At 44.3% G+C, this 27,925-nt stretch overlaps 2 protein-coding genes across 3 annotated transcripts in view; both read left to right on the forward strand.

The window, feature by feature from the left end:
• The window catches only part of AADACL4 (arylacetamide deacetylase like 4), a gene marked incomplete at its 5' end in the record, with an annotated part of 29,263 nt that extends 19,409 nt beyond the window's left edge, over positions 1-9,854 (forward strand). The window contains 2 exons of the mRNA XM_082686709.1: positions 2,946-3,009; positions 8,267-9,854. Coding sequence (XP_082542835.1) covers positions 2,946-3,009; positions 8,267-9,041 — 839 coding nt within the window. The 3' untranslated portion in view covers positions 9,042-9,854. The remainder of the gene's footprint in view (positions 1-2,945; positions 3,010-8,266) is intronic.
• AADACL3 (arylacetamide deacetylase like 3) overlaps positions 1-27,925 on the forward strand; it is a 58,507-nt gene that overhangs the window by 18,395 nt on the left and 12,187 nt on the right. Inside the window, exon 2 of one of the 2 annotated variants that reach the window (XM_082685403.1) lies at positions 18,515-18,664. The exons of the other annotated variant lie outside the window; for it this stretch is intronic. The gene's annotated coding sequence lies outside the window, so the exon portion shown is untranslated. The remainder of the gene's footprint in view (positions 1-18,514; positions 18,665-27,925) is intronic. 2 annotated transcript variants of the gene reach the window in all.

Genomic DNA, 27,925 nt, shown 5'->3' on the forward strand with positions numbered 1-27,925 from the left:
TGCATTTCTCCTAGGCTCTGAACCCCACCATGATCACATCATGGTGATGTGATCATCACATCACACCAAGACCCCATCTTCTCTTGCCTGCCCCCTTGGCCCTCTCACTTCTCCTGTTGCTTCTCAGTCCATTCCTCACCTGGCAGCCAGAAAGAGCTTTTAAAGAAATACAAGCCAGAGCTTCCAAGTCCTGTGCCAAACCCTGCTGGTGGCTCTCCAGTGACCTTCGATGGAACCAAGCTCTCAGGCCCTGATGGCTTTGGACACCCCTGCCCCAGGTTCCCTGGGTCTCTCTCCTCCCAAAGAGTTCCCTGCAGCCGCAGCCACATGGCTCGCCTGTGTTCCAGACACTCCCAGCTCCTCCTAACTCTGAATCCTCTGCACTTGCTGTCTGGGCCTCCCCAAAAGCTGTCTCACCCCTCCTGGCTTTGCTTCATGGGTGGGTCCTTGTTTGTCCTTCTAGTCTCTCCTCAGAGCTGCCTCCCTGAACACCTTACCTAAGGAACCATTCCTTAGAGTGCTATGTCCCTGTCTCCATCCCTGACATCATTCCTTTACGTTTTCTTCATGAAACTTGTCACCGACTGAATTTATCTGGTTCCTTCACATGCCTCCTCATTTATGGTCTCTCTTCTGCACCTAAAAATGGAAACTCCAAGCATGCCGGGAAGACTTGTGTTTTGTTTTCTGTCTCCTCCCCAATGCCTTGCCTGTGGATTTACATTTTCTAATGATTCTCTGGGTGCATGAATATGGAATATGGATGGGTGGGTAATCCGGTGAAAGGATGTGTTCATGAATGGACACACAAATGGATGGACAGATTGATGGACGGATGGTTGGACGCCAGCGAGGTCCCTGGAATTGGGGTGTACTGCCACCTGGTGGTGGAAATAACAACAGCCTCACTTGCTGCCAAGATGCTCTCCTTCTTTAGAGGTTCACTATGGTTATCTCCTACCTACCTGCCCCAAGACAGTTCTTCCCTTTCAGAGGCCCCCAGGAGCACCCCATTAGGCTGTTAGCCTTCCTTTGTGGGCCACAATGTTATTTCTAAAAGTAAAACCAGGACACATTCAGCAAATATTCCCTGAGTATTTGCCTCCCTTGTGTCAGACTCTCTTCCAGGTCTAGGGGACTGGGTGGAGAACAAGGAAGACCCTCCTGGAGCCTACTCAGACGAGGAGGCCGGGCAGTGAAAGAGAAAACGAACAAGTTAGGGTCATCTCATGGCGTGAGAGCACGAGGAGATGGAATAGAGTATGATTCAGATGCATCGTTAGTCTTTCCTGACAAAGCCTCTCCAAAAAGTAAAATTTGATCCCAGGCCCAAGCAACCGATGAGTAAGATCCAGCCCTACAGAGGCTGGGAAACACCCTCTGGGGACCGGGGAGGCAAGAGAGTTGGGGGGGCACTCTATTTTGAAAGGGGCACCGAGAAACACAGTCTTCAAGATTAATAATATTTTTATGCAGTATATTCGAAAATTCAATAATAATGCAAAAAAAAGGTTCTATGATGAACACACTGTCAGCGTTCATCGAGCGGTGGGATCCAACGGGGGGGGGTGGGGTGGATGAATTGTACAAAGGCAAGGCAGGCTCTCATCTACTTGAGATTTTCATAGGGAAATCCGTTCAACACAAATCCTGGTGGCATTTACTTGGATTCCCTAAAGAAGTATTTATGTTGGTTGCTGAGCCTCTCGGCGCCTAGGTCAGGTGGCTCCCTCGCCTCCTGCCCTGTTAGGTCTATGCTGAAGGGAGCGCAAGCGCAGAGCCCGAAACAGGGGCTTGAGGGAAAGGAAGTAATGTCCCAGGGAGGCAGAGCAGGGAACCGGGGGAGATGGCATGGGGAGGGCCAGCCGCCGTCTCCACGCAGGCTGTGCTTTGAAACCCACCCCCTGTCCCGCCTCTGGGGTGTTTTAGAGTCATTTCCACACCCAGATCCTGCCCAGGCCGCTGTCCAGCTCAGCGGTGGGGCCCAGGCATCAGCATTTTTAAAAAAAGCTCCCAGGTGATGCTGATCTGCAAGCAGGGTGGAGGCCTCCTTAGGAGCTGCCCACTCCCCACTTCAATGTGACTTCTCCTCCATCACCTCCCCAGAGCGGTGTCAGTGAAGCCTGCAACCCCAACCCCCTCGCCCCCCCAACCCCTCACTTCTCTCGGTCAGATCAGTCATTCCCAAATTCCTGGTTGTTGGCCTCGTGGGCATGATCTGGGAGATTCTGCTGCTCATTCCCCAGCCCTAGAGACACTGGTTTGGTTGGTTTGGGGCTCTGCCTGGGCATCAGGACTTGGAAAAACTCTCTGGTACAACTATGCAGAACCAAGGTGGACCGCCACTGAATTAGAGGCTTATTTGGTACATATATGGTCTGGCACTGTGCCATCATGGCTCTGCTGTTGAGAATGGACTTGTCCTCTGAGAACCTCAGAGGTACCACTCGGCTAATAGCAATGGCCATCCCTCCATTGCTTATTTCTTAGTAACACATATCTGTATGTACATGTGTGTAATTATCATTAATATTCTAGGGCAGGCCTATCTCCCTTCCCTGGTATTGGTTTTGTAGGTTTCAAGTCACCAAGTCTTCCCTGGTCCTCAGTTCCCACTCATCCACCCCCACTGTAAAAGGAAATGTTGCAGCTGGTGAGTCCCTGAGGTGCATCCGAGCCCCAACATCTAGGAACCAGGGGCAGATGTCACGTGTCTGATATGTGGCCTGGCTTTTTGGTTTTGCCCAGGCAGAGCCACCCAGCATCACTGCAGAGGAGGCAAGAACAGGGACAGAAAGAGAACATCATACCCAAAGTTGAAAACCGACAGGACTGACAGGCTCTCCCTGAGGTCCAAGGAAGGGGTGGAGGTGGGGGTGGGCAGGGATGACATCCCTAGAGGCCACTCGGGGTGGCTGTTGCTGTGACCAGATCTACTCTTGCAGACTTCTTCCACAACCTGAGCAGTTTGCTGGTCTTGGAGACGGACTCTGTGCTGCTGTTGGTTGGGTGAGTTGCTGGAGAAAGTCAGTGGAGGTTGCAGGGATGGGAGAAGACGGGCATGAACACGTGGCTGGTTTTTAGAAGAGAGAGAGAGAGACCCTAACCTCCAAGAGGCACTCTTGCATGCGCACACACGGACCCGGGCATGGCACTGTTCAAAAGGGCAAAAGCTCAAAAACAACCCAAACACTCATCAACACAGAGTGTGTGAAAAACCATGGCAAGAAGCAAGTGTGGGCGAGGGTGGAGAGAAAAAAGAGCCCTTCCAGACTGTTGTGCGCAGCCACTGTAGAAGACAGTGTGGAGGTTACTCAAAATAATAAAAAATAGAACTACCCCATGATCTGGTCATCATATTCCTGGGTATTTACCCAAGGAATAGGAAGACACTAATTTGAAGAGATATATGTGCCCTTGTGTTTATTGCAGCATTATTCACAAGAGCCAAATTATGGACGCAACCTTAAGAGTCCATCAAAAGGTGAATGGATAAAGATGTGAGATATACATATATATATGTATATATATGTATATCTATATATATAATTTCTTTTTCCAACCATAAAAAAGAATGATATCTTTTTTTAACTTTTAACTTCTTTTAATCAGTGGTTCATCATTTACATATAACACCCAGTGCTCATCACAAGTGCCCTCCGTAATACCCATCACCCAATTACCCCATCTCCCTACCCACCTCCCTCCATCAACCCTCAGTCTGTTCTCTATCACCGAGTCTCTTATGGCTTGCCTCCCTCTCTCTAAAAAGAATGAAATCTTGCCATTTGCAACAACATGGATGGAACTAGAGAGTAATGCTAAGGGATAGAAGCCAGAGAAAGAGAGATACCATTCGACTTCAATCACATGTAGAATTTAAGAAGTAAAACAAGTGAACAAAGGAAAAAAAAAAAGAGAGAGAGAGAGAGAGAGACAGATCAAAAACCAGACTCTTTTCTCCTTTTTTTAAAAAAAAGGTGATTATTTAAATTCCACTTAGTTAACATACATACATAACTAACATCCAGTTAGTTAACCTAGTACAGTACAATGCACTATTAGTTTCCGGTGTACAATATAGTGACTTAAAACTTCCATACATCACCAGGTGCTCATCACCACAGGTGCACTCTAATTCTCGTCCCCTATTTCCCCCATCTTCTTCCCCTCTGGTAACCATTAGTTTGTTCTCTGTAAGCAAGAGTCTGTTTCTCTTTGCCTCTCTCTCTTCCCCCCACTTTGCTCATTTGTTTTGTTGTTTAAATTCCACATGAGTGAAATCCCATGGTACTTGTCTTTCTCTGACTGGCTTATTTCACTTAGCATCCATCCATGGATGCTAGTTCTCTCCGTGTCATTGCAAATGGCAAGATTTCCTTCCTTTTTAAGGCTGAGTAATATGCTGCTGTGTATATACACCACACCTTCTTTATGCATTCATCAGTGGATGGACATTTGGGCTCCCTTCCATAGTTTGGCTATTGGATATTGCTGCTATAAATATTGGGTGTGCATGTACCCCCTTTGAATCTGCATTTTTATATCCTTTGGGTAAACACCTAGTAGTGCAATTGCTGGATCATAGGGTTGTTCTATTTTTAACTGTTTGAGGAAACTTCAAACTGTTCTCAGAACGGCTGAACCAGTTCCCATTCCCACGAACATTGGAGCAGGATTCCCCCTTCTCCACGTCCTCACCAATACCTGTTATTTCTTGTATTGTTAATTTCAGCCATTCTGACAGGTGTGAGGTGGTATCTCATCATAGTTTTTGATTTGTACTTCCCTGATGATGAGTGATGTTGAACATGTTTTCATGTGTCTGTAAGAATTCTGGATGTCTTCCTTGGAAAAGTGTCTGTTCATGTCTTCCGCCCATTTCTTAACTGGATTATTTGTATTTTGGGGTGTTGAGTTTGATAAGTTCTTTATACATTTTGGATACTAACCCTTTATCAGATATGTTGTTTGCAAATATCTTCTTCCATTCTGTAGGCTGCCTTTTAGTTCTGTTGATCATTTCCTTCACTGTTCAAGAAGCTTTTTATCTTGATTAAGTCCGATAGTTCACTTTCACTTTTGTCTCTCTTGCCCCTGATGACATGTCTAGTAAGAATTTGCTGTGGCTGAGGTCAAAGAGGTTGCTGCCTGTGTTCTGTTCTAGGATTTTGATGGTCTCCTGTACCATGTTTAGGTCTTTCACCCATTCTGAACTTACATTTGTGTATGGTGTAAGAAAGTGGTCCAGTTTCATTCTTCTGCATATTGCTGTCCAGGTTTCCCAACACCGTTTGTTGAAGAAACTGTCTCCCCCCCCCCCCCATTGGGCATTCTTTCCTGATTTGTCAAAGATGAGTCAGCCATAGAGTTGTGGGTCCATTTCTGGGTTCTCTATTCTGTTCCATTGATCTGTGTGTCTGTTTTTGTGTCAGTATCACACTGTCTTGATGAATAGGGCTTTGTAATAAAGCCTGAAGTCTGGAATTGTGATGGCACCAGCTTTCCTTTCTTTTTCAAGATTGCTTTGGCTATTCTGGGTCTTTTGTGATTCCACACAAATTTTAGGATTGCTTGTTCTAGCTCTGTGAGAACTGTTGGTGTTTTGATAAATTACATTAACTGTGCAGATTGCTTTGCATGGTTTAGACATTTTAACAATGTTTATTCTTCCAATCCATGAGCATGGAATGCTTTTCCATTTCTTTGTGTCCTCTTCAATTTCTTTCATAAGTGTTTTATAGTTTTCAGAGGACAGATCTTTTACCCCTTTAGTTAGGCTTAGTTAGTTATCTTATTGTATGTGGTGCAATTGAAAATGGGCTTGATTCCCTTTTCCTGTTGCTTCCTTATTGGTGTATAGAAATGCAACAGATTTCTGCACATTGATTTTATATCCTGCAACTTTGCTGAATTCATGTATTAGTTCTAGCAATTTTTGATGGAGTCTTTCAGGTTTTATATACAGAGTATCATGTCATCTGCAAACAGTGAAAGTCTGACTTCTTCCTTGACAATTTTGAGGCCTTTTATTTCTTTTTATTGTTTGACTGCTGAGGCTAAGACTTCCAGTACTATGTTAAATAGTAATGGGGAAGGTGGACATTCCTGTCTTGTTCCTGACCATAGGGAAAAGGCTCTCAAGTTTTTCCATTGAGAGTGATATTAGCTGTGGGTCTTTCATATATGGCCTTTATGATGTTGAGGTATGTTCCCTCTATCTCTACTCTGTTGAGGGTTTTTATTAAGACAGGATACTGTATTTCATCAGATGCTTTTTCTACATCTGTTGACAGGATCATGTGGTTCTTATCCTTTCTCTTACTAACATTACATAACCATTTAAAAAAATGAACTGGGAGGACACCCCAGAATGTGAATGCATCTTAGCAGTAGAAAATTAAGTGAACAGGTTTTTTTTTTTTTTTTAGTTACATAAAGCCTGAGACTCTTTTTATCAAGTTAAAGGCAAATTCAAAAGAATATTTGTAAGGAATATGATAGACATTATAAAACTATGTTAAAAGGAGAGAAAAGGGATGATGGATACAGGATTCAAGGTAACGTTCTCTCAGATGGGGAAAGCAGTGAGATGACATGTTGGTGGGGATATTATAGGATTGGTTGAAGGTTATGGTCAAGGTCCTGGCTGTTGTTTAGGGTGATGATTCTGCACGTGTTTATTCTGTTGTCAAAACAACTAACTAACTGCAGGGATAAATGCCAGGAATGTCTCAAGACACAAGAAGACACTGGGCAACAGTTTCAAGAAGGCAAGTGAGAGAAACTAAAAACTGTTCTTTTAGATTCAACCCCTATACTCAAGGCCTTTCAAATCTTGGCTGTCCCCAGGCTGAGTAGACAGTGCATCTGTGTGTCTTAAAGCAATATATAGAGCACCTCTGGTCTTCTTCATGAGATTGAGGAAGGCAATGTCTTTCCAGTACTCGACATACTTCCTGACCAGCTCAGCATTGTGTCTAAAATCCCGTTGATAAGAGTTTCTGTCAGAATCTACATCTGAGAAGAACTTTGTGGTAATGAAAATACTCCTTGAACACAAAAAAGTGTTCAGGAACACCTGCATGAAAAACTTGCAGGAAATTGCTTAGGATACTGTTATTCTGGATAGTTGAAAAGACCCAGGGAGTGCCTGGGTGACACAATCCATTAAGCATCTGACTCTTGATTTCGGCTCAGGTGATGATCTCAGGGTTGTGAGATCAAGCCCCATGTTGGGCTCTGTGCTGAGCATGGAACTTGCTTAAGATTCTCTCTCCTTCTCCTTCTGCTTCTCCCGCTGTTGCTTTCATGCTCTCTTTCTCTCAAAAAAGGATTTCCTTCCTTCTTATGGCCATATAATATTTCACTGTAGTGTACACATTTTAAAGTCCTTTCTCTTTGCCCTTGAATTCCCATGAAGAGATATACTCTGGGGGTTTACTCAGAGCAGCCCTCTGGATGCTATAGCCATAGCCAGAACAGTGTCTGTTTTCTGCCTGCCCACCCTTCCTCACCTCCACCCTCATGGTGCCCTCCAATCTGCTCCCTTTTTCCCCAAACCCTGAAGGAAAGACAGCTACTTGAGTCATTAGTAAGAACAAACCTTGGTCGTTAGATTTCTGAAGGAAAAATAAAATTCTTCCTGAAAGAAACTTCCCCTTTATTTATTTTTTAAAGATTTCATTTATTTATTTGATACAGAAAGAGAGATCACAAGAAGGAAGAGCAGCAGGCAGAGAAAGAGGGGGAAGCAGCCTCCCCAAGGAGCAGAGAGCCTGATGCAGGGCTTGATCCCAGGACCCTGAGATCATGACCTGAGCTGAAGGCAGAGGCTTAACCCACTAAGTCACCCAGGCACCCCAAGAAACTTACCCTTTATTTGAGCTTTAGTTCCCTCCACCCTTCCTCTCCAGACAGCCAGTGAGACGAAAAGCAACTTCCTTTGCCTTTCCTGGCATTACTGGTTGTTTTGCTTCCACTTCAAATAGCTTTTGACTTGCATAATCTTGTGTGGAGTGTCTGCGTCTCCGTCTCCGCAGCAGACGGAGCCTAGTGCTGGAGGCAAGAATCCCTGCCTGGAAGACAACGGGGAGGCTCTTCACATCCTCATCTCCATAAAAGGGGGATAAAAATCCCTTTCTCTCAGGGCCATTCTGGGGATTTAGTCAGAGACAGTACTGCAAGGAGGAGTGGAGGACACAGGTAAAATGGCTCTCGGCAGCTGTCCACACCGCTATTCTTTTGTTCCCTGCTTGCTTCTCAGGTACAGAAAGCTTCCTGATCACCATTACCCCAGCATTTACCAAGACTGCCTGAACGCCTCCATTCACTTCCTGAAGACCCTGAAAAGCTATGGGGTGGACCCCTCCCGTGTTGTGCTCTGTGGAGACAGTATTGGGGGAGGGCACGTGGCCTCTGTCACCCAGGCTCTGGTGGGCAGATCGGATCTTCCCCAGATCAAGGCCCAGGTCTTGGTTTATCCAGTTACCCAGCTCATCAATTTGCAGCTGCCGTCCCACTGGCAGAACCGAAATGTCCCGTTCCTCTCCCGGAAGTTCATGATGACATGTATGTTCAAATATATGGCTATGGACTTTCACTGGTGGGACGCCATCTTGGGCGGTACTTTCATACCCCCGGAATTCTGGAGAAAGTGCCAGAAGTGGCTCAGCGCCGACAACCTTCCCAGCAGATTCAGAAAGCCAGGTTACCGACCTCTGTTTCCCGGCCCTTTTAATGAGGCTGCCTACCTGGAAAACAAACATCTTTTGGATATAGAAAATACCCCTCTGCTCAGGGATGATGAGACCATCGCTCAGCTTCCTGCAGCCTTAGTGGTAAGCTGTGAGCATGACATTCTCCGTGATGACGCCTTGCTCTATATGAAGCGGTTGGAGGACCAGGGGGTCCCCGTGACGTGGTATCACGTGGAAGATGGCTTTCATGGGTCCTTCCTGTTTTCTGATAAGAAGTTTTTCTCTTTCCCATGCTCCCTGAAAATTAGAAACGCTGTCATCGGTTATATAAAAAGCATATAGTAACCCTGGGGCGCCTTTGTCCTTCTCTTGGGCTGCTTAAGGAGATGCTCAGTCAATGCTTGGCCCACACAAGAAGGATAAGGAGCCTTGGAACAGTCTCACTTAGTACCTAAGAAAATCTAAAATGCTGCTTTTTCTTTCTGGCACCAACAGTGGTTAATCCTGGATCTAGCAATACTCCCCAACATTCTCACTCAGGTGAAATAAATATCAAAGGGAGGGAAAAAAAGGTCTTTAAAAATTTCTCAAAGTCCTAACACACAACCTCTGTGTAGAGTGAATGCCAACAGTTGGTCATACTGTCCCTGGTGAGTCTGTACTCAGGACGCTAAAGCTAAAGCCCGGCTTGGGGTCATGCTGCCTGTTGGAGGAGGGGACACCTAATTGTTCTTGGGTTCAGAGGTCACCAGCAAAATTCCAACAGACTGGTTCCAGATTAGCCTCCAGTCAGAGAAATGCTGTTGCAGTAGAACTCTTGCTCAAGTCAGCCATCCATTGGCTGGACTAAAGGCAGATTTTAGGGGAAGTGATTGGAAAAAGAGATGGGAAAGAGGAAAGAGAGAGTCCATGTGGGAAAGAGTGGGCTCTGGGGGGCTATGGATGTTGTAGGGACTCACATCATTAATCTGAATTTCAAACTCAGATCCCTGGCTACCAAGAGGCAGGCTTTCAGTGACAGGGCTGTCTTGGGAACCTCTGGATGCCATCTGAATCTGCAAACTGCATTCTCAAAGACAGACACCTTACTATACCCTCTTTCTCTGGTGATCTTATGTATCATTCCCACTTTTACAAAGAACCTTGCCCTAAGGGTGCCTGGCCAGCTCAGTTGGTAGAACCTATAACTCTTGATCTCGGGGCTGTGAGTTTGAGCCCCATGCTGTGTGTAGAGATTATTTTTAAAAAATAAAATCTTAAAAAAAAAAAAGATTTTTTGGTCTTTGCTTAGCCCATACCACTTTCTCTGCTCACAGTGAAAGGGAATCTTGATACTGCATGCCAGTGCAGCCCACATTAGTTTTTACATGGGCCCATGTTTGTTAGATACTTCTCTAATAACACCGAGTCTCACTGCTGTCTAAATCCATGCAAGTGTTGGAGATGGAGGTTTTCCTTCTCTTGGTACCAAGGACCTCACCTATGATCAGTGGAAGAGGAGTCTTACAGGTGTCTTGGATCCTTGCAAAGAAAGCAAATACCTACACAAGCAGTTTGGATTGGGTTTCTCGGGACATGGGTAGGCATCATGATTCATGTGTTATATGCGAGCAGCTTTGATGGAAAAGTGTGTTAATTATCCATTCCTGGATGACGACATTACAGGAAACTTAATGGCTTAAAATAATACATATTTATTATTTCACAGCTCCTGTGGATCTGGAGTCTGAGAACAGCTTACCTATAATCAAGATGTGGGGCTGTAGTCTCATCCGAGTCTTGACTTCCAAACTCAGGTCACTGGCAGAATTCAGTTTCTTGAGGTTGTAGACTGAGGACTTCAGTTCTTTTCTAGCCAGAAGTCACCCCTACACTCTAGAAGCCACTCATAGTTTCTTCTCATTTGAGATGCCCAAATGACTGCTTACCTCCTTCAAGTGACTAAGGGAGAGACAGAGTCCAGCAAGATGGTCACTAAAATCTAAAGTACTTACAAACATGTAATCACACATATGTCATCACCTTTGCCATATTCTGTTAGTAACAAGTTGCTGGTCTTGCCCATACAAGGGGATCATACAAGTGTGTGAATGTCAGGGCATGGAGACCATGGGGACCACCATAGTCTGTTCACCACCAAAGGTCTCCCCAGAAGATTATCAATTAAAAAAATAATCGTGGAGACAAATGAAAATGAAAACACAATGGTCCAAAATCTTTGGGATGCAGCAAAAGCTGTTCTGAGAGGGAAGTTTATAGCAATACAGGACTACCCCAAGAAGCAAGAAAGATCTCAAATAAAACCCCTAACCTTATACCTAAAGAACAAACAAAACCCCAAGTCAGTAGAAGGAAGGAAATAATAAAGATTAGAGCAGAGATAAATAAAATAGAACCCTCACCCACAAAAGCAAACAAACAGTAGAATAGATCAATGGAACCGGAGCTGGTTTTTTGAAAATAAAAAAATAACAACAAAATTGATAACAAAATTGATAGCCAGACTCGAGAGAGAGAGAGAGAGAGAGAGAGAGAGAGAGAGAGAACTCAAACACAATAAAAAATGAAAGCGAGGAAATAACAACAAACATTATAGAAATGTAAAGGATTGTAAGAGAATATTATGGAAAATTCTATGCCAACAAATTAAATAGTGTAGAAGAAATAAATAAATTCCTAGAAACATCAATCAGGAAGAAATAGGAAATTTGAACAGATCAGTTACCAGCAATGAAATTGCATCATAAAACCAAAACCAAAACCAAACCAAACCAAAACAAAACAAACTTCCAACAAACAAAAGTCCAGGATCACAGGTGAATTCTACCAACATTTAAAGAAGAGTTAATACCTGTTCTTCTCAAACTATTAAAAAAAAAAAAAAAAAGGAAAGGAAGGAAAACTTCCAAATTCATCCTATGAGGCCAGTATTTTCCTTTTTTTTTTTTTTTAGAGAAAAATTTTTTTTAAAGATTTTATTTATTTGACAGAGAGAGAGAGAGAGAGATCACAAGTAGGCAAAGAGGCAGGCAGAGAAAGAGAGAGGAGAAAGCAGGCTCCCTGTGGAGCAGAGAGCCTGACGCAGGGCTCAATCCCAGGACCCTGGGATCATGACCTGAGCCGAAGGCAGAGGCTTTAACGCTCTGAGCCACCCAGGCGCCCCTGAGGCCAGCATTTTCCTAATACCAAAACCAGATAAAGATGTGACAAAAAAAGGGGACTACAGGTCAGTATCTCTGATGAACATAGATGCAAAACTCCTCAACAAAATATTAACAAGCCAAATCCAACAATATATTAAAAAAATAATTCACCATGTTCAAATGAGATTTATCCCTGGAATGCAAGTGTAGCTCAATATTCATAAATCAATTAACACAAGACATCCCATCAATGAGAGAAAAAATAAAAACCATATAATCATTTTAATATATGCAAATATATAACATTTGGCAAAGTAAAACATCCATTCATGATAAAAGACCTCAACAAAGTAAGTCTAGAGGGAATATACCTCAACATAATAAAAAACCCACATATTTGAAAAACCTACAGCTAACATCACAGTCAATGGTGAAGGACTGAGAATTTTTTTTCCCTAAAATCAGGAATAAGACAGAGATGTCCACTCTTACCACTTTTGTTCAACATAGTACCGGAAATCCTAGCCACTGCAATCAGACAATTAGAAAAAGGAATAAAAGGCATCCAAGCTAGTAAGGAAGAAGTAAAATTTTCACTATCTATAAATGACATGATACTATATAGATAACCCTAAAGACTCCACCAAAAAACTACTAGAATTGGTCAATGAAGTCACTAGGGTCACAGAGTGCAACACCCATGTACAGAAATCCTTTGTGTATCTATTTATCTATTCCCTCATAATGAAGCAGCAGAAAGAGAAACTAAGAAAATGATTCCATTTATAATTGTACCAAAAATAATAAAATACCTAGGAATGAACTTACCCAAGGAGGTAAAAGGCCAGTACTCTTAAAACTGTAATATACTGGGCACCTGGGTGGCTCAGTGGGTTAAGCCGCTGCCTTCGGCTCAGGTCATGATCTCAGAGTTCTGGGATCGAGTCCCGCATCGGGCTCTCTGCTCAGCAGAGAGCCTGCTTCCCTCTCTCTCTCTCTGGCTGCCTCTCCGTCTACTTGTGATTTCTCTCTGTCAAATTAATAAATTAAAAAATCTTAAAAAAAAAACTGTAATATACTGATGAAAGAAATTGAAGATGACACAAACAAATGGAAAGACATTCTAAGCTCATGGATTGGAAGAACAAACATTGTTAAAATGCCTGTACACCGAAAACAATCTACACTTTCAATGCAATCCCTTTCTTCACAGAACTAGAACAAACAATCCTAATCCCTGAATACCCAAAGCAATCTTGAAAAAGAAAAGCAAAGCTGGAGGCAGCCCAATTCTGGACTTGCAGTAATATTACAAAGCTGTAATAATCAAAACTGTCTGGTACTGGCATAAAACTGGATACATTGATCAATAGAACAGACTAGAAAATCTAGAAATAAACCCACAGTTAATCTTTGACAAAGCAGGAAAGAATATCCAATGGGAAAAAGACAGTCTCTTCAACAAATATGTTGGGAAAACCAGCTACACGCAAAAGAATGAAACTGGATCACTTTCTTTCAATATGCCTAAAATATGCCTAAAAATAAACTCGAAATGGATTAAAGACTGAAATGTGAGACTTGAAACCATAAAACTCCTAGAAGAGAGCACAGATACTAATTTCTCTGATGTCAGCCATAGCAGCGTTTTTCTAAGTATGTCTCATGAAGCAAGGGAAATTAAAGCAAAAATAAAACTCTTGGGACTTCATCAAAATAAAAAGCTTCTTCACATCAAAGGAAATAATCAACAAAATTTAAAGACCACCTACTGAATGGGAGAAGATATTTTCAAATGACATATCTGATAGAGAGTTATATCCACAATATATAAAGAACTTATAGAACCCAACATCAAAAAAACAAATAATCCACTTTAAAAGTGGGCAGAAGACATGAATAGACATTTCTCTAAAGAAGGCATCCAGATGGCCAACAGACACATGAAAAGATGTTTAACATCACTCATCATCAGAGAAATGCAAATCAAAAGCACAATGTGGCATCATGCACATGACTAAAATCAAAAATATGAGAAACAACAGGTGTTGGTGAGGGTGTGGAGGAAAGGGAACCTTCTTGAACTGTTGGTAGGAATGCACATGAAAGTAGCCACTCTGGAAAACAGTATGTTGTTTCCTCAAAAAAACTAAAAATAGAGACACCATATGGTCCAGTAGTCATGTGTACTACTGGGAATTTCCCAGAATATGAAAAAATTTCATATTTATAAGAATACCAAAACACTAATTCAAAAGGATATGTACACCCCTATGTTTACAGCAGCATTATTTACAACAGCCAAATTTGGAAGTAGCCCAAACATCCATAGATAGATGAATGGATCAAGAAGAGGTGGTATATAATGGAATGATTCAGCCAAAAAAAAGGGGGCATGAAATCTTGCCATTTGCAATTACATGGATAGAGCTAGAGAGTATAGTGCTAAGTGAACTGAGGCAGAGAAAGACAAATACCGTGTGATTTCACTCATCTGTGGAATTTAAGAAACAAAACAAATGAATAAAGGGGTGGCAGGAGACAAAACAAAAAACAGACTTAATAATAGAGAACAAACTGATGGTTACCAGAGGGGAGGTGGGTGAAGGGATGGGGGACTTAAGTGGAAGGGATTAAAAATACACTTATTGGGGCACCTGGGTGGCTCAGTGGGTTAAAGCCTCTGCCTTCAGCTCAGGTCATGATCCCAGGGTCCTGGGATCGAGCCCCGAATCAGGCTCTCTGCTCAGCGGGGAGCCTGCTTCCTCCTCTCTCTCTCTCTGCCTGCCTCTCTGCTTGCTTGTGATCTCTGTCTGCCGAATGAAAAAATAAAATCTTAAAAATAAATAAATAAAAGTACACTTATCTTGATCTGAGATTCCTCTGGCGGTCTCTTTGGGCTGATGAGGGTCTAGGGTTGTCTCCTGCTGTTCTTCCCGGTGTGAGAGAGGGGAGGGGCGAGATCTGCAGATCTGCACAAGGGGAATTTGTATCCTACATTTAGGCAAGTGGGGGAGAGCCGAGATCTGTTTTGGGGTCACTGTTTCTCAATTGTCTTCAGTTCACAGAAACCTTGTGCCAAAATGGCCCATTTGGGGACGGCCTCTTCCCCTCCCCTACAGTAGTCTTCACACATTTTTTTCTCACTTCATTTCCCGAGTCTGGTCCCGTGATCATTCCTCTTCATCAGATGAAGCAACTTGCCCGAAGTCAACTAGTTGGGGGTAGAGCCGGGACTCGAACCTGACCAGGCGCTCCAGGTGTGGGGCATCTGCTGACAAACATTATCCTAACTTCTTTTTCATACCAAACTGGAGGCAAAGTAGGTTCTGTGTTCTTAGACCCGGCACAGGATGTGGTTCCATGTTGAGTGACGTCCTGCGTGGTAGGGTCAGAGGCGCCATGATGTAGCATAGCGGTTCTCAACAGAGGCAGGGGTGTGTGCGATTTTGGCCCCCAGGGGACATTTGGCCATGTCTGGAGACTCGTTTGATCGGGACTACAGAGGAGGCCCTATGGGCGTCTAGTAAGTCGAGGCCAGGATGCTGCTAAACATCGGACAGTACGCAGGACTGCCCGCACGACAATGGGTTATCTGGTCCCGAATGTCAAGAGCACCCAGTTGGGAGCACCCTAAGTAACAGAAGGAGGTCATACGGACTTCATTTTGAGGTCAGGCAGACCGGTGGGCTTCACGTCCCCTTTCTCCTGGACGCCCTTGAGCTCCACTGAGTCTCAGCTTCGTCTGTGGAAAATGCCCGCCTGGGAAGCTCATTACAGAAAGGGAATGAAATAATGTAAGTGGCCTGCACATGGCAGCTGGGTGGGTGGGTGACACAGCCTCACGTCCTGGCCTGGACAGGGGTGGAGGCTCACGACGGTTGTGAGGGGCAAAGGAGCAGAGACGTTCCATCTAAGAAAGAGGGACGCCCAGCCAGCTACAAAAAGTGAAGGTCCATTTCAGTATTTGTTAATTTCCTTGTTCAAATCCCGACTTAAAAGTTGAGGCAGCTTTGGGGGACCAGGGAGAGGTGGCTGAACCCTAAATCTGCCAGCAGCCTGCGGGGTGACTCACAACAAGTTTCTGATCACCACTGGGGGCTTTGGTATCCTCACCTTTCTGTTTTTGAACTTCCTGCCTTGATAAAACAGGAGCTGGAGCTGATTTCATTTTGTTGCTCGCTTTTCAGCTGTGTGAAGGGGCCCTTTCTGGACATTGTTGCATGTTCATGTCTACCATCTCCTTTGTTTATAGTCATCTCATTAGTCTTTTACTCAGTGAACGTTGACCGGGAATCTGTCCTATGCAGGGCACTCTGCTGAAGGCAGGGCATGGAGAGGGTCATCTAGAAATGAGTACCAGGAAGGCCGAGGCCCTGCTGGCCCCATCCTGGGACAACCCCCAGGAAACCCTCTATTCTCAGGACAACCTGTGAAAGGAGACCAAAAAATGAGCTGCCAGCCAGCATTCTAAATAAATGTAAAGATGTGTGTCTCCCGAGTTGAGGACGTGCTGTGTTCAGGCACCACGGGGTCTCCGTGGTAGGAGAAGAGTAGAGTTCTAGATCATTCAACAAGCATGGATTGAGCCCACGCTCTGAGTCAGGCCCTGCTCGAGGATCTGGGAACATGGTGGTGAATGAGAAGGACAAAAGTCTCCCGTGATGCTTACTTGCTAGCAGGTAGCTGGGTACCGATGAAGGCCCTCAGCTGCTCACTGAGCTGGACAGTGCAGGGCGAAGAGGGGTGCAATGGAGAAGAAAAGGCAGACAGGAGGATGCTTGGCCTGGGAGGGCCTTGGTGAGAGGCAGCACTTGGAGCAATTGTCCCAGAGGCAAGGGAGTGACGCGCAGGAGTCTCTTGGGGGAAGGGTGGTCCAGGGGCATGCGTGTTTGAAGGACAGCAAAGAGGCCAGCATGGTTGGGCCAGAGTGAGCTGGGGACAGGGAAACCTGGGGTGGGGAATCAGGTGGAGCCCTGAGGATGCTCCAAGGTCTTTGGTGCTTCCTTGAGTGAGATGGGAAGCCATGTAGAAGGGCCACAGTAGATATATATCCACAATGGCGAGTTTCCCGTGCATCGAGTCACCTCTGAGCAAGGACCTGTTTGCAGAATAACCGATTAAGCCCCTATATCCAATCCCAGCCACAGCTCATTTCTGTAAAACGTTAGTGGCCAATAGGATCCAGTGGCAGCCTTTCCACCTGCAAAAATCAAAAGTTACCATCACCATGGGCCTTCCTGGTGCTCTGTATCCTTGAGCATCACCTGGGAGCGTCGAGCCTAGTTCCCACCAGGCACATGGCAGGTGCTCAAGAAATCCTGGGAAAGGTAACTTGTCTGTGCAGAGTGCCCTCGATGGCAGTTTCCACAAATAAATCTATTTAATTCACCTAGACACTCTTGGAGGTGCATTTAATTGCTTCCTTTGTGGATGGAGTAACTGAGATGAAGGTGTAACAGGTTTAGGTGAAACCACACGGCTTCAGGAAGGAGTGGGAGTTGAATACAGGTCTCCCAGTTTGCGAGGTCTGTGCTACAAGGGGCCTGAGTCAAGGGCAAATTCTGGGTCAGCCATTTGGCTTTGCTGTAGACTAGGAAGGAAGGAAGGTGGAGTAGGACCCATGAAAGTCGTCATGTGTCCCTGGGCCGAGAGGAGAGTGGCTTCCACAATTAGTTGTTGAATGACTGGAAAAAGAAAACATGAAGACACCCAAGTGCATTGGAGGTGAAGCGCTGGGTGGTCAGAAATGAGGTATGAGCCCATGCAGAAGCAAGGGAATAAAGTCGGGAATAAAATCTCAAGGTTTGGAGTTGGACATCTGAGTACCTGGAGGGGTCTCCTTGACTAGACATTCATGTGCCATGGAGTACATGGCAATGGTTTTAGTTTGCAGTCGATGGCTGCACTTGACCTAACTACAAATCCTTTTTTTTTTTTTAATAATTTTTTTTATTTATTTGAGAGAAAGAGCTAGAGAGTAGCAGAGGGAGAGGGAGAAGCAGGCAGACTGATACAGAACTTGATTCCAGGACCCTGAGATCATGACCTGAGCCAAAGCTGGACGCTTAACCACCTTAGCTACCCAGGTGCCCCCTAACTACAAATCCTTTGTCAAGTATGGACTTGTCTTCCTTGACAACACCTAGTTCCATGAAGATATTTTTTTTCCTCAAACCTGCCACTTCATGAAATTAGACACTGTCATTTTCTCTTCAGATTTGACTAGCTCACTTGGGGCTCACCTAGAGATTTGGGGTGCACATTGCCACTGTCCGTTTGCTCTGACTTGGTGCCAGTTACTTTTCTTCTTTAGTGCAAAGCAAGTGGTTTTCCTGATGTTTCTCCATCCTTGTGCATTTTGAAGAAAGACTCCTTTGTTAAGTCTGAGCCAGAAACGTGCAATTTGTTGGCCCTAATCACTAGATCTCCATCATGGGAAGTAGATGGATGGTTCTGGGAGTCTAATTTAGGATGAGAAGTGTTATAAAGGAGGAAGATCTAGAGTAGTCTCTTGATATGTGATCTTGGGGAAGGTAGTTACTCTCCCTGAGTCTCACTTTCTTTTTTCGTCATTGAGTCTTTTTTCTTTTTATCTTTTTCTTTTCTTTTCTTTTCTTTCTTTCTTTCTTTCTTTTTTTTTTTTTTTTTTTTTTTGTCAACCTTTTGTAGGGCTGTGTTGGAGAGGATGTGAAGAAAGGGAAACCCTCTTACACTGTTGGTGAGAATGCAAGTTGGTGCAGCCACTTTGGAAAACAGTATGGAGATTCCTTAAGAAATTGAAACTAGAGCTACTCTAGGACCCTGCAATTGCATTACTAGGTATTTACCCTAAAGATACAGATGTAGTGAAAAGAAGGGCCATCTGTACCCCAATGTTCATAATAGCAATGGCCACAGTTGACAAACTGTGGAAAGAACTGAGATGCCCTTGAACAGACAAATGGATAAGGAAGATGTGGTCCATATACACTATGGAGTACGATGCCTCCATCAGAAAGGATGAATACCCAACTTTTGTATCAACATGGACGGGACTGGAAGAGATTATGTTGAGTGAAATAAGTCAAGCAGAGAGAGTCAATTATCACATGGTTTCACTTATTTGTGGAGCATAAGGAATGCACGGAGGACATTAGGAGAAGGAAAGGAAAAGTGAATTGGGGGAAATCGGAGGGGAAAGACAAAGCATGAGAGACTGTGGACTCTGAGAAACAAACTGAGGGGTTTGGAAGGGGGAGGGGTGGGGATTAGGTGAGCCTGGTGGTGAGTATTCAGGAGGGCACATATTGCATGGAGCACTGGGTGTGGGGTATAAGCAATGAATCTTGGAACACTGAAAAAATAAAATTGAACTTTAAAAAAAGAAAAAAACAAACCCCAAGGCCTTTGTCTCCCTTTCCCTCAACATTATATTATGACCTAATGGATTTCACAAGGGGACCTGACCAGCACAGGTCCAGCTGAAGGCAGAGAAGCCTGGCACTCTGGATTCAGCCAGACAAAACATGAGCCAAGATAACAGGTGGCTGATTTGGGGGAAGGTGTTTCAGATGAAGGTGAAACCAGACAGGGAGGAGATGACCAGTCGCATGGAGAGGGATCAGTTCTGGGAGGTCAGCTGGGACAGGGGGAGGTAGGACGTGTGCCCTGGAGGCCGAGCAGACAAGTAGACAAATCTAGAAGGCTCAGCTGAGGCAGGGATCAGAGAACCATATGGACCAGGGGCTGGACGCGGGAGTTCATGGATCTCCAGTGGAAGCTGCTTCCTGACATGTTCACGTGGCAGCCATGCACACCCATCCAACCACCATCTGTTGCTCACACCTGTGGGACCTTAGCTTTGTTGCTTGTCTCCCCACAGGGAAGGGAGCCATGAGGGCCAAGGACGGAGAAACCGGAGGTTGGAAGCTAGGTCCACCAAAAGAAACAAAAAGGACTTAGCCCTTGGAAGGTAGAGCAGAGAGAGCATGCAGGTGCAGATAAACCACACCTATGAAAGATTTGCAAGGCTTTGAAGAGTGGCTCTTGGGGTGGGAGCGATGATGGTGAGCAGGAAAGAAGACTCGTGGCTCATGAGGCAACAAAGAAGGGGCCTCAATGCCATGCCTGCCTTTCTTGGTGGGGGTCTTCCCCTCCTGGCTCTGGACAGGGGCTATTCCATCAGATCAGGCTGTGGGCAGATGGCTGGGGGACAGGTGAGCACTGACTGGCGCGGAGTAGGGATGCAGGAGGTAGGATGAGAGGGGTAGTTGGTTTATATGGGGTGCTCTTGGGCAAGCCCTCATCAGTTCCAGTGTCCAGCTCAAACTCTGGAGATAGGTTGCCTGGCTTTGCAATCTTGGTTGCATTGTTTCCTTCTCTGCAACCTTGGCCAAGTCACTTAACCTCTTTGGGGCTCAACTATTTCATCTTCATAATAGAGGTAATGATAGTATTTACCATATCAAGTCGACGTGGGGCTTAGATGAGGTTATGTATGTGAAGAACCAGGAGCAATGCCCAGCACGTTGTTTGTGCTCAGTTCAGTGTCAGAGTCATTACCGATATCATCATCACGATGTTTTCCTAAACTTGGACTTGCCCTTGAGTTTACCAGGATCCTTATTTTGATTATGCTACTGAAACCAAACAAGTACCAGGGAAGTCTGAGTTATGCAAGAGACTCTCTCTCTATTTATTCAAATGAAGGTGGACAGGACCTCCTGTGGTGCTGGCACTTACTCTTAGCTCATTGTTCTAGCACTTTCCTGTTGTTGGTAGGGGTCCTCTCTGTCTTCTCCTTCACTAAGGAGGCTCCCCCATCTCCAAACAAGTGTCCTCCCCTCCTCCCTGTCTAGCAGACCACCCACCATAGAGATGAGTCAATAGCATAAGCTATTATTTACAGTGTTAAAAATTATAATACGGTTTAAGAAACAAAACAGAGGATCATCAGAGAAGAGAGGAAAAAAATAAAACAAGATGAAACCAGTGAGGGAGACAAGCCATGAGAGACTCTTAATCAGAGGAAACGAACTGAGGGTTGCTGGAGGGGAAGGGACGGTGGGATGGGGGAATTGAGTGATGGACATTAAGGAAAGCATGTGATGTAATGAGGGTGGGGTGTTAAAGAAGACGGGTGAATCACAGGACTGCACCTCTGAAACCAAGGACACATTGTATGTTAATTAATTGAATTAAAATAGTAAAAAAATAAAGCTGTTACAAAATTGAAAAAAAATTATAATAATGTCATATATGGAATGACAACTTCTGAGAGGGATTTGGAACATAAAAACAATCCCTCTTCTTTTTTAAGTTATAGGACCTTCTTATTAAATGAAAATGAATATGAAACCCTGATGTATAAAACAGAGAAAACCATAGCTGTCTGGTTAAAGTCCAGATAGGAGGTCTACCTACTCAGCCTCTCCCTGGAAACCAGACTAGTTCCAGAAGCCCCTAAAGCATGGTTTATAATCACCAAATCTTCATCAGCGACCGATGTCTCTGAGAAAAGGCAGAGTTAGCAGAACTCATCTCCATTTCTGTTTATGGAAGATCAAATTTCTTTTCTGTTTAAGTCTTTGGTTCTTGCCTTTGATTTTTCATTGCAACTGCTTTCTCCACAACCATCCTAATTCCTAACTGGCCAAGGGCCTCTGTGCTCTACCCTTAGGAACTCTGTCATCTCCCTCTTTTCACTCCTTCATGAATGGAAAGGATAGATGCAGCTGGGCCACTTGGTGGCAGCGTACTCCAAAGTAAACTTGTAAACTTATTTAATTTGTAATCAATTTAGATACCTTTTATTTCTCTTTGTTGTCTGATTGCTGTTGCTAGGACTTCTAATACTATGTTGAACAAGAGTGGTGAGAGTGGGCATCCTTGTCGTGTTCCTGATCTCAACAGGAAGGCTGCAAGCTTTTTCCCATTGAGGATGATATTTGCTGTGGGTCTTTCATAGATAGATTTGATGAAGTTCAGGAATATTCCCTCTATCCCTATACTTTGAAGCGTTTTATTCAGGAATGGATGCTGGATTTTGTCAAATGCTTTTTCTGCATCAATTGAGAGGACCATGTGGTTCTTCTCTCTTCTCTTATTAATTTGTTCTGTCACATTGATTGATTTGCGAATGTTGAACCATCCTTGTAATCAAAACCCAATTACAGGTTTAAATTTCTAAGAAGGACATGTTTTGAAGATTGATTCTGCAACCTCAGATTAGAAATAATAGTACTAAGATGACAGAATGATACAGAAGACAGACAAATTTTGGTAAATAAGACAGTGTATGGAGGAAAGAAATTTTTATCACCTGAGTAAGCAGCAGATCTTGATGGAGAGAATCCAGGCGACTTTGGGGCAGTATACAAGCATAAAAAAGAAAGCAAAAAGTCGCAGGCAAGTTTCTAATCCACAGTTTTGCTCAAGGCAACCCATGTGTGCTTTGAGAAATTACCCTGGTGCAAAAGTAAACCTAAATACTACCAAGCAAGGAATTCTGAAGGTCACTGAACAGAAAGGCTCGCAGACCAAATTAAGATGGCTTAATCACAAGGTTCAAATCCATTTAAAACATAGCAAGAAGCAAAGGGAAAGTTAGCTCACAAAGAATAAGGTGCCAGAAGGTAGAAACTTTATAGCTACTCTATCCTGAGTAGTGAAATATTCATATGTCCTCTTTCTGTGCCACATCTGTCTTCCCCTCTGTTGGTGTGGTTAGGAAGACCAGAGGGGTTCCAACAGATGCAGGGTGGCAGGAACCAACATATATTCTTCAGCAGAGCAGGAGAGCACAGGAGCAGCTAATCTGGTCACAGCAGCAGCTCACCCATTAATTTGCTGAGAAGCTGTGAATTTCATCTGCATTCTTTGGGAGAGAACATGCAGAGCAAGCATGGGGCCATATTGGGTGTTACCAATGAGTGACCAACTTAAGATGACTTGGCTTGTCAATCCAGATGTGGCATGCTCATGACTTTTAGGGAGGAAGCCCATCTGGGTGAGCAGAGAGATCTATAACCTAAAACATTTGCCTCTTGTTCCTGTGATGACATCATCCACTCTACCCCAGGAGCTTGTCTTGTGAGCCCCAAGCATGATGTCCTTCAAGATGATACCCTGAGGTATAAGAAGAGGATGGAGGACCAAGGGGTACCAGTGGCCTGGTGCCACATTAAAAGTGGCTTTCACAGAGCCATCAACACTGTGACATTAGTGGGCTTCCTTCCTTATGCTGAGAAGATTAGGAATGCTGCTGCTGGTTTTATAATGAATCTGAATGGTTCTCCCCTTCACCAAAGACAAAAATGGAAGCTCACCTTTTATGATGGCAAGTAAATTTCTCCTGCTCTGGTTGGAAGGGGCACAGGCAGACAGTTGCTGCTGATGGAAGAAGAAACCAATGGGTCCCACCTCCTCGCAGCCTCTGTGGACAACAATCCAGAAGATAAAGGAGAAATTGTTATTGTTAACAGCTCAGTTAGAGCCCTGCTTCTCAAACAGTGGTCCCTGGGCCAGCAGCGCTATCGTTGCCCAGAAGCTTGTTAGAAATGCATGATCTGCACAATGAGATACTACATCACACAGGTCAGAATGGCTAAAATTAACAAAATAGGAAACAACAAATGTTGGCGAGGATGTGGAGAAAGGGGAACCCTCTTACACTGTTGGTGGGAATGCAATCTGGGGCAGCCACTCTGGAAAACAGTGTGGAGGTTCCTCAAGAAGGAACCTTTATGACCCAGCATTTCCACTACTGAGTATTTACCCCAAAGATACAAAGGGAAAGTGATTCGAAGAGACACCTGTACCCTAATGTTTATAGCAGCAATGTCCACAACAGCTAAACTATGGAAAGAGCCCAGGTGTCCATTGACAGATGAATGGATAAAGAAGATGTGGTTCATATATACAATGGAATATTACTCAGCCATCAGAAAGGATCAATATCCACCATTTACATCGATATGATTGGAACTAGAGGGTATTATGCTAAGAGAAATAAGTCAGAGAAAGACAATTATCATACAGTTTCACTCATATATGGAACGTAAGAAATAACACAGAGGATCATAGGGGAAGGGAGGGAAAACTGAATGGGAAGAAACAGAGACGGAGGCAAACCATGAGAAATTCTTGACTGTGGGAAATAAGCTGAGGATTGCAGGAAAGGAGGTGGACAGAGGGATGGGTTAGCTGGGGACTGGGCTTTAAGGAGGGCACGTGACATGATGAGCACTGGGTATTATACGTAACTGATGAATCATTGAACACATCTACATCAGACACTAATGATGTAGTATATGTTGGCTAATTGGATTAAAAAAAAAAACAACGCATAATCTGGAGTCCCTTGCAAATCTACTGAATTGGAATTTGCATGTTTAAGCAGATTCCCAGGTAATTCATGTGCTCAGGACCCTCTCAGTCACACTTCCCTAGGGGAAGGAGAAAGACATTGAAGTCAGCCAACCCTGGGTGAATTCTGACCCTGTAGATTCACTGCCCAACTTTGGGCGAGATATTTATCTGCTCCCAGCTTCAGTTTTCTTATCTTTAGGAGGTGGAAATAACACATTCCTCAGATCCCTCTCTTCTATTGTGGTAAAATATGCATAACATAAAACATTAAACATTTTCATATTCAGTGGCATTCAGTGCACTTGCAGGAATGGGCAACAATCACTACTGTTTAGTTCCAGAACATTTTCATCACCCCCCAAAGGATACCCTGTACATTAAGGCATCATTTCCATTCTGTTCCCCCTCCAGTCCCTGGCAACGGCTCATTTTCTTTCTGTCCCTATGAACTTGGTCGTTCTGGTTATTTCATATGAATGGAAGTGTCCAATATAGAACCTTACACGTCTGGCTTTTTTCAACTTGGTCTTTTTGGGGAAAAAAAAATTATGACTGAAAGAAAATAAATCTTGAGAAAAGTGCACAAATTACAAGCTTACAGCTCGATGAGTTTCCACACCGACTCTATTCAGGCAACCATTACCCAGATCAACAAATGCATTTTGGTGTCCCAGAAGCCTCTCCCTGGCCCTCATCCTGTCACCATGTCATAGCCGGGATTCATTTTGCCTGCTTTTGAACGTTGCAGAACAGACTCACAACTGTTCTCGTTCACACCCAGGCCCTGTCGCTCAGCATCGGCAAGATTCATCTCTGTTGCTATATGTCCTCCTAGCTTGTTGACCCATTTTGCGCTCTCATTCCCCAACGTGTGAGCCAATGATCGTGTGTTCATCCCTTCTGCTTTTGATGGGCATCTGAATCATGTCCAGTTTTTAGCTATGGTGAGTAGTGCCACCATAACCATTTCTGTCCATATCTTTTCGCACATATTTTCAACTTCGGCTGTCTCCATCCCTCGGAGTAGAACCGCTGGCTCGGAGGGGCATGCATGTGTTCAGAATTCGTGGACGCGTCCCAATCGTCTTCTAGAGCAGCTGTGCCAAGTGAGCAGCATCATATGAGAGTCTGAGACACTCCCTGTTGCTTCCCACACTTCTTTTTGTACTTTAAGTACAACTCCAGTTGTACTTGGAGGACATGAGAAGCGGTCCGTTGAAGAACTATCATCTGTTCTGGATGCATACAGCTGTAATAGGGAACAGCACGGAGTGGCTGTTCTGTTTCCCAAGATGGCTTTGCTTTATCGACTTTCAAATCTACAATCAATTATTAGAATCCAAACCTGTCAAGATCCTAACCAGCTTGTGGCTACAGAGGGGAGCGGATTGTATCTACCTAGTACCCAGTGGGAAAACTTCCTTCCTCCGAAGGCAGAAGAACTAACATGGTCTCTCATCTTTGGAAAACACTAAACGTTTATTTTGTTGTTCAAATATTTGCAACAGAACTATTGTACCTTCAAACAGGGGCTCAATGACTAACAGTCAAGGAGTCACAAACTTGACTGGGGAAAGAAATCGTATTGTTATTTTCATGAACCTCTCATTGAAATTTAGATTTTTTTGGGGTAGATAAATGTGGACCACAAACCACAGTAATATTGCTTGTACAGGGGACTTCATCACTGATAGAAATCACAAATATTTTCATATATCTCTTTTGTAGCAAATATTACAAAACATCTCTTATGTTCATTATTATTTCGAAATGTGGAATTCCTAGATCTGCCACTAGATCATGCTACTTATTTTTTTTTAAAGATGAATTTAGTACAATTCTTTTTTTAAAAGATGTTTTATTTTTATTTATTTGGCAGAGAGAGAAATCACAAGTAGACAGACAGGCAGGCAGAGAGAGAGGGAGAAGCATGCTCCCCACTGAGCAGAGAGCCTGCTTCCCTCCCTGTCTCTCTGCCTGCCTCTCTGCCTACAGATAGATAAATAAAATCTTGTCTGTCAAATAAATAAAATCTTAAAAAAAAAAAAAAGGAAAAACCATCTCTACAACTCCATTTTATTATAATTAATTTTCTTGGTAAAACTTCGTCTGTTATTTAAAAACATTGCTTTTACCAAAAAAAGTACTAAAAATATTCTGAAAGGCAGGTCTTCTGCACAAAAAGATAAAGAATCCTTGTTTTCAACTGAGAATCAGCCACCAGCCATGAGTGATCAGAACGTAGTGGAACATTCCAAAGGGCTCCTGTGTGTCCGCCTGCCTGCCATTCTGTCTAGCCCTAAGCCATCATGACCTTAATATGGATTATTAACAAAGTTATTGTGAAAATTCAGCCAGAATTGGTTACTTCAGAGTTTGGAAAGTTGACTTAGCCCCTAGCACCTCAAAGCTTGTGTGCCTGTCCTTTAGGCAGGAGGAGCTCCTGAAACAGGACGTGGGGTCCCTTCCTTTCCCAAGGGGCTTCCTCAGGAAGCGCCCCATCTCTACCAGGAAGGCTTTCCCCAGATAGCTGCTTGGAGAGCAAGCCCCCTGATCATTTATGAATGCATGAATGCACTTTTTGATGTTGCAAACAAGAATCATACATAGAGATGCGTTTTTCCAAATTCAGCGCCATACTGTGCCATGTCGGGGAGGAGCCAGCCCTGCGGGAGTCTGGTCCAAGTTTAAGTTCATGTGTGGTCCACGGTCTGGGGTGGGGGGTTGGGACTTCCAGCTGGCTCCCTGCACAGTCATACCTGAGTGTCGCCTCTCAGATTTGCCTACATTGGCCTGATGGAACTTTTGCAACCTCCGTGTGCAGCCGGCCCTCCCGCCCCAGCAGACCTTTAGGTCGGCCTCCCCCCAACCATGTCTTTCAAAACCCTTGGCCAGGGATTCAGGTTGGCTCCAGGGACTTCCACCTGGGAGTTTCAGCCCAGGAATGTGATTTCAGGGAAAAAAATTTCAGCTCATTTCCCCCTTAAAAGGTGCACCACCTCCCCTACCCCACCCCCAACCCCTCCACCCTCACTGCCTTCCCCTCTACCCTTTGCAGCTGGCATGGGTTTTCCTAAGGGGTTCGGAGCCCTTCCACACGGTGAGAGGTGGGGAAAGAGGCCAAGGCATCCCTGGTATCCATTTACGGAGCCAGTTCTGAAAGCAGAATCTGTACTAAGGAAGATTGTTCTAGTCATTTTTTTCATACCTTCCCCCTTTATTCACTTGGAAGCTGGAAAACAGCTCTTTTCACAGAGGATTTGTGAGAGCCTACCGCGAAAGCATGTGCAAGGAAGGCAAAGTAAAAGGGACCCCGATGTGGGCAGACGGAAGTCGGGAGGCAGAAGGAAGGGAGAGACAGAGACAAGCCTGCCCCCTAAAGGGCCAACAACGTGCCACACTTGAGGCAGGCAAGTATATATTTTTAATTGAGATATAATGGACATACAGCATCGCATTAGTTTTAGGTGTATTACATCATGATTCAGTATACGTATGCATAGATATTGCAAAATGATCTCCACAAAACTTTGCAGCGATCCCTGAACTGAGGTCATCAGAGTGGGCCCCAATGCAAGATGCCTGGTGTCCTCACCAAAAGGGGAAGCTCTGGCCACAGAGATGTGAGTAGGGGAAGATGATGTGGAGACACAGGGAGATGACAGCCTTCGAACAAAAGCCAACGAAAGGAGCCCGGAACAGACCCTTCCTGCACAGCCCGCAGAACAAACC

The sequence above is a fragment of the Mustela nivalis genome (genome assembly GCF_964662115.1).
Source record: "Mustela nivalis genome assembly, chromosome: 10".
Classification (NCBI taxonomy): Eukaryota; Metazoa; Chordata; class Mammalia; order Carnivora; family Mustelidae; genus Mustela; species Mustela nivalis.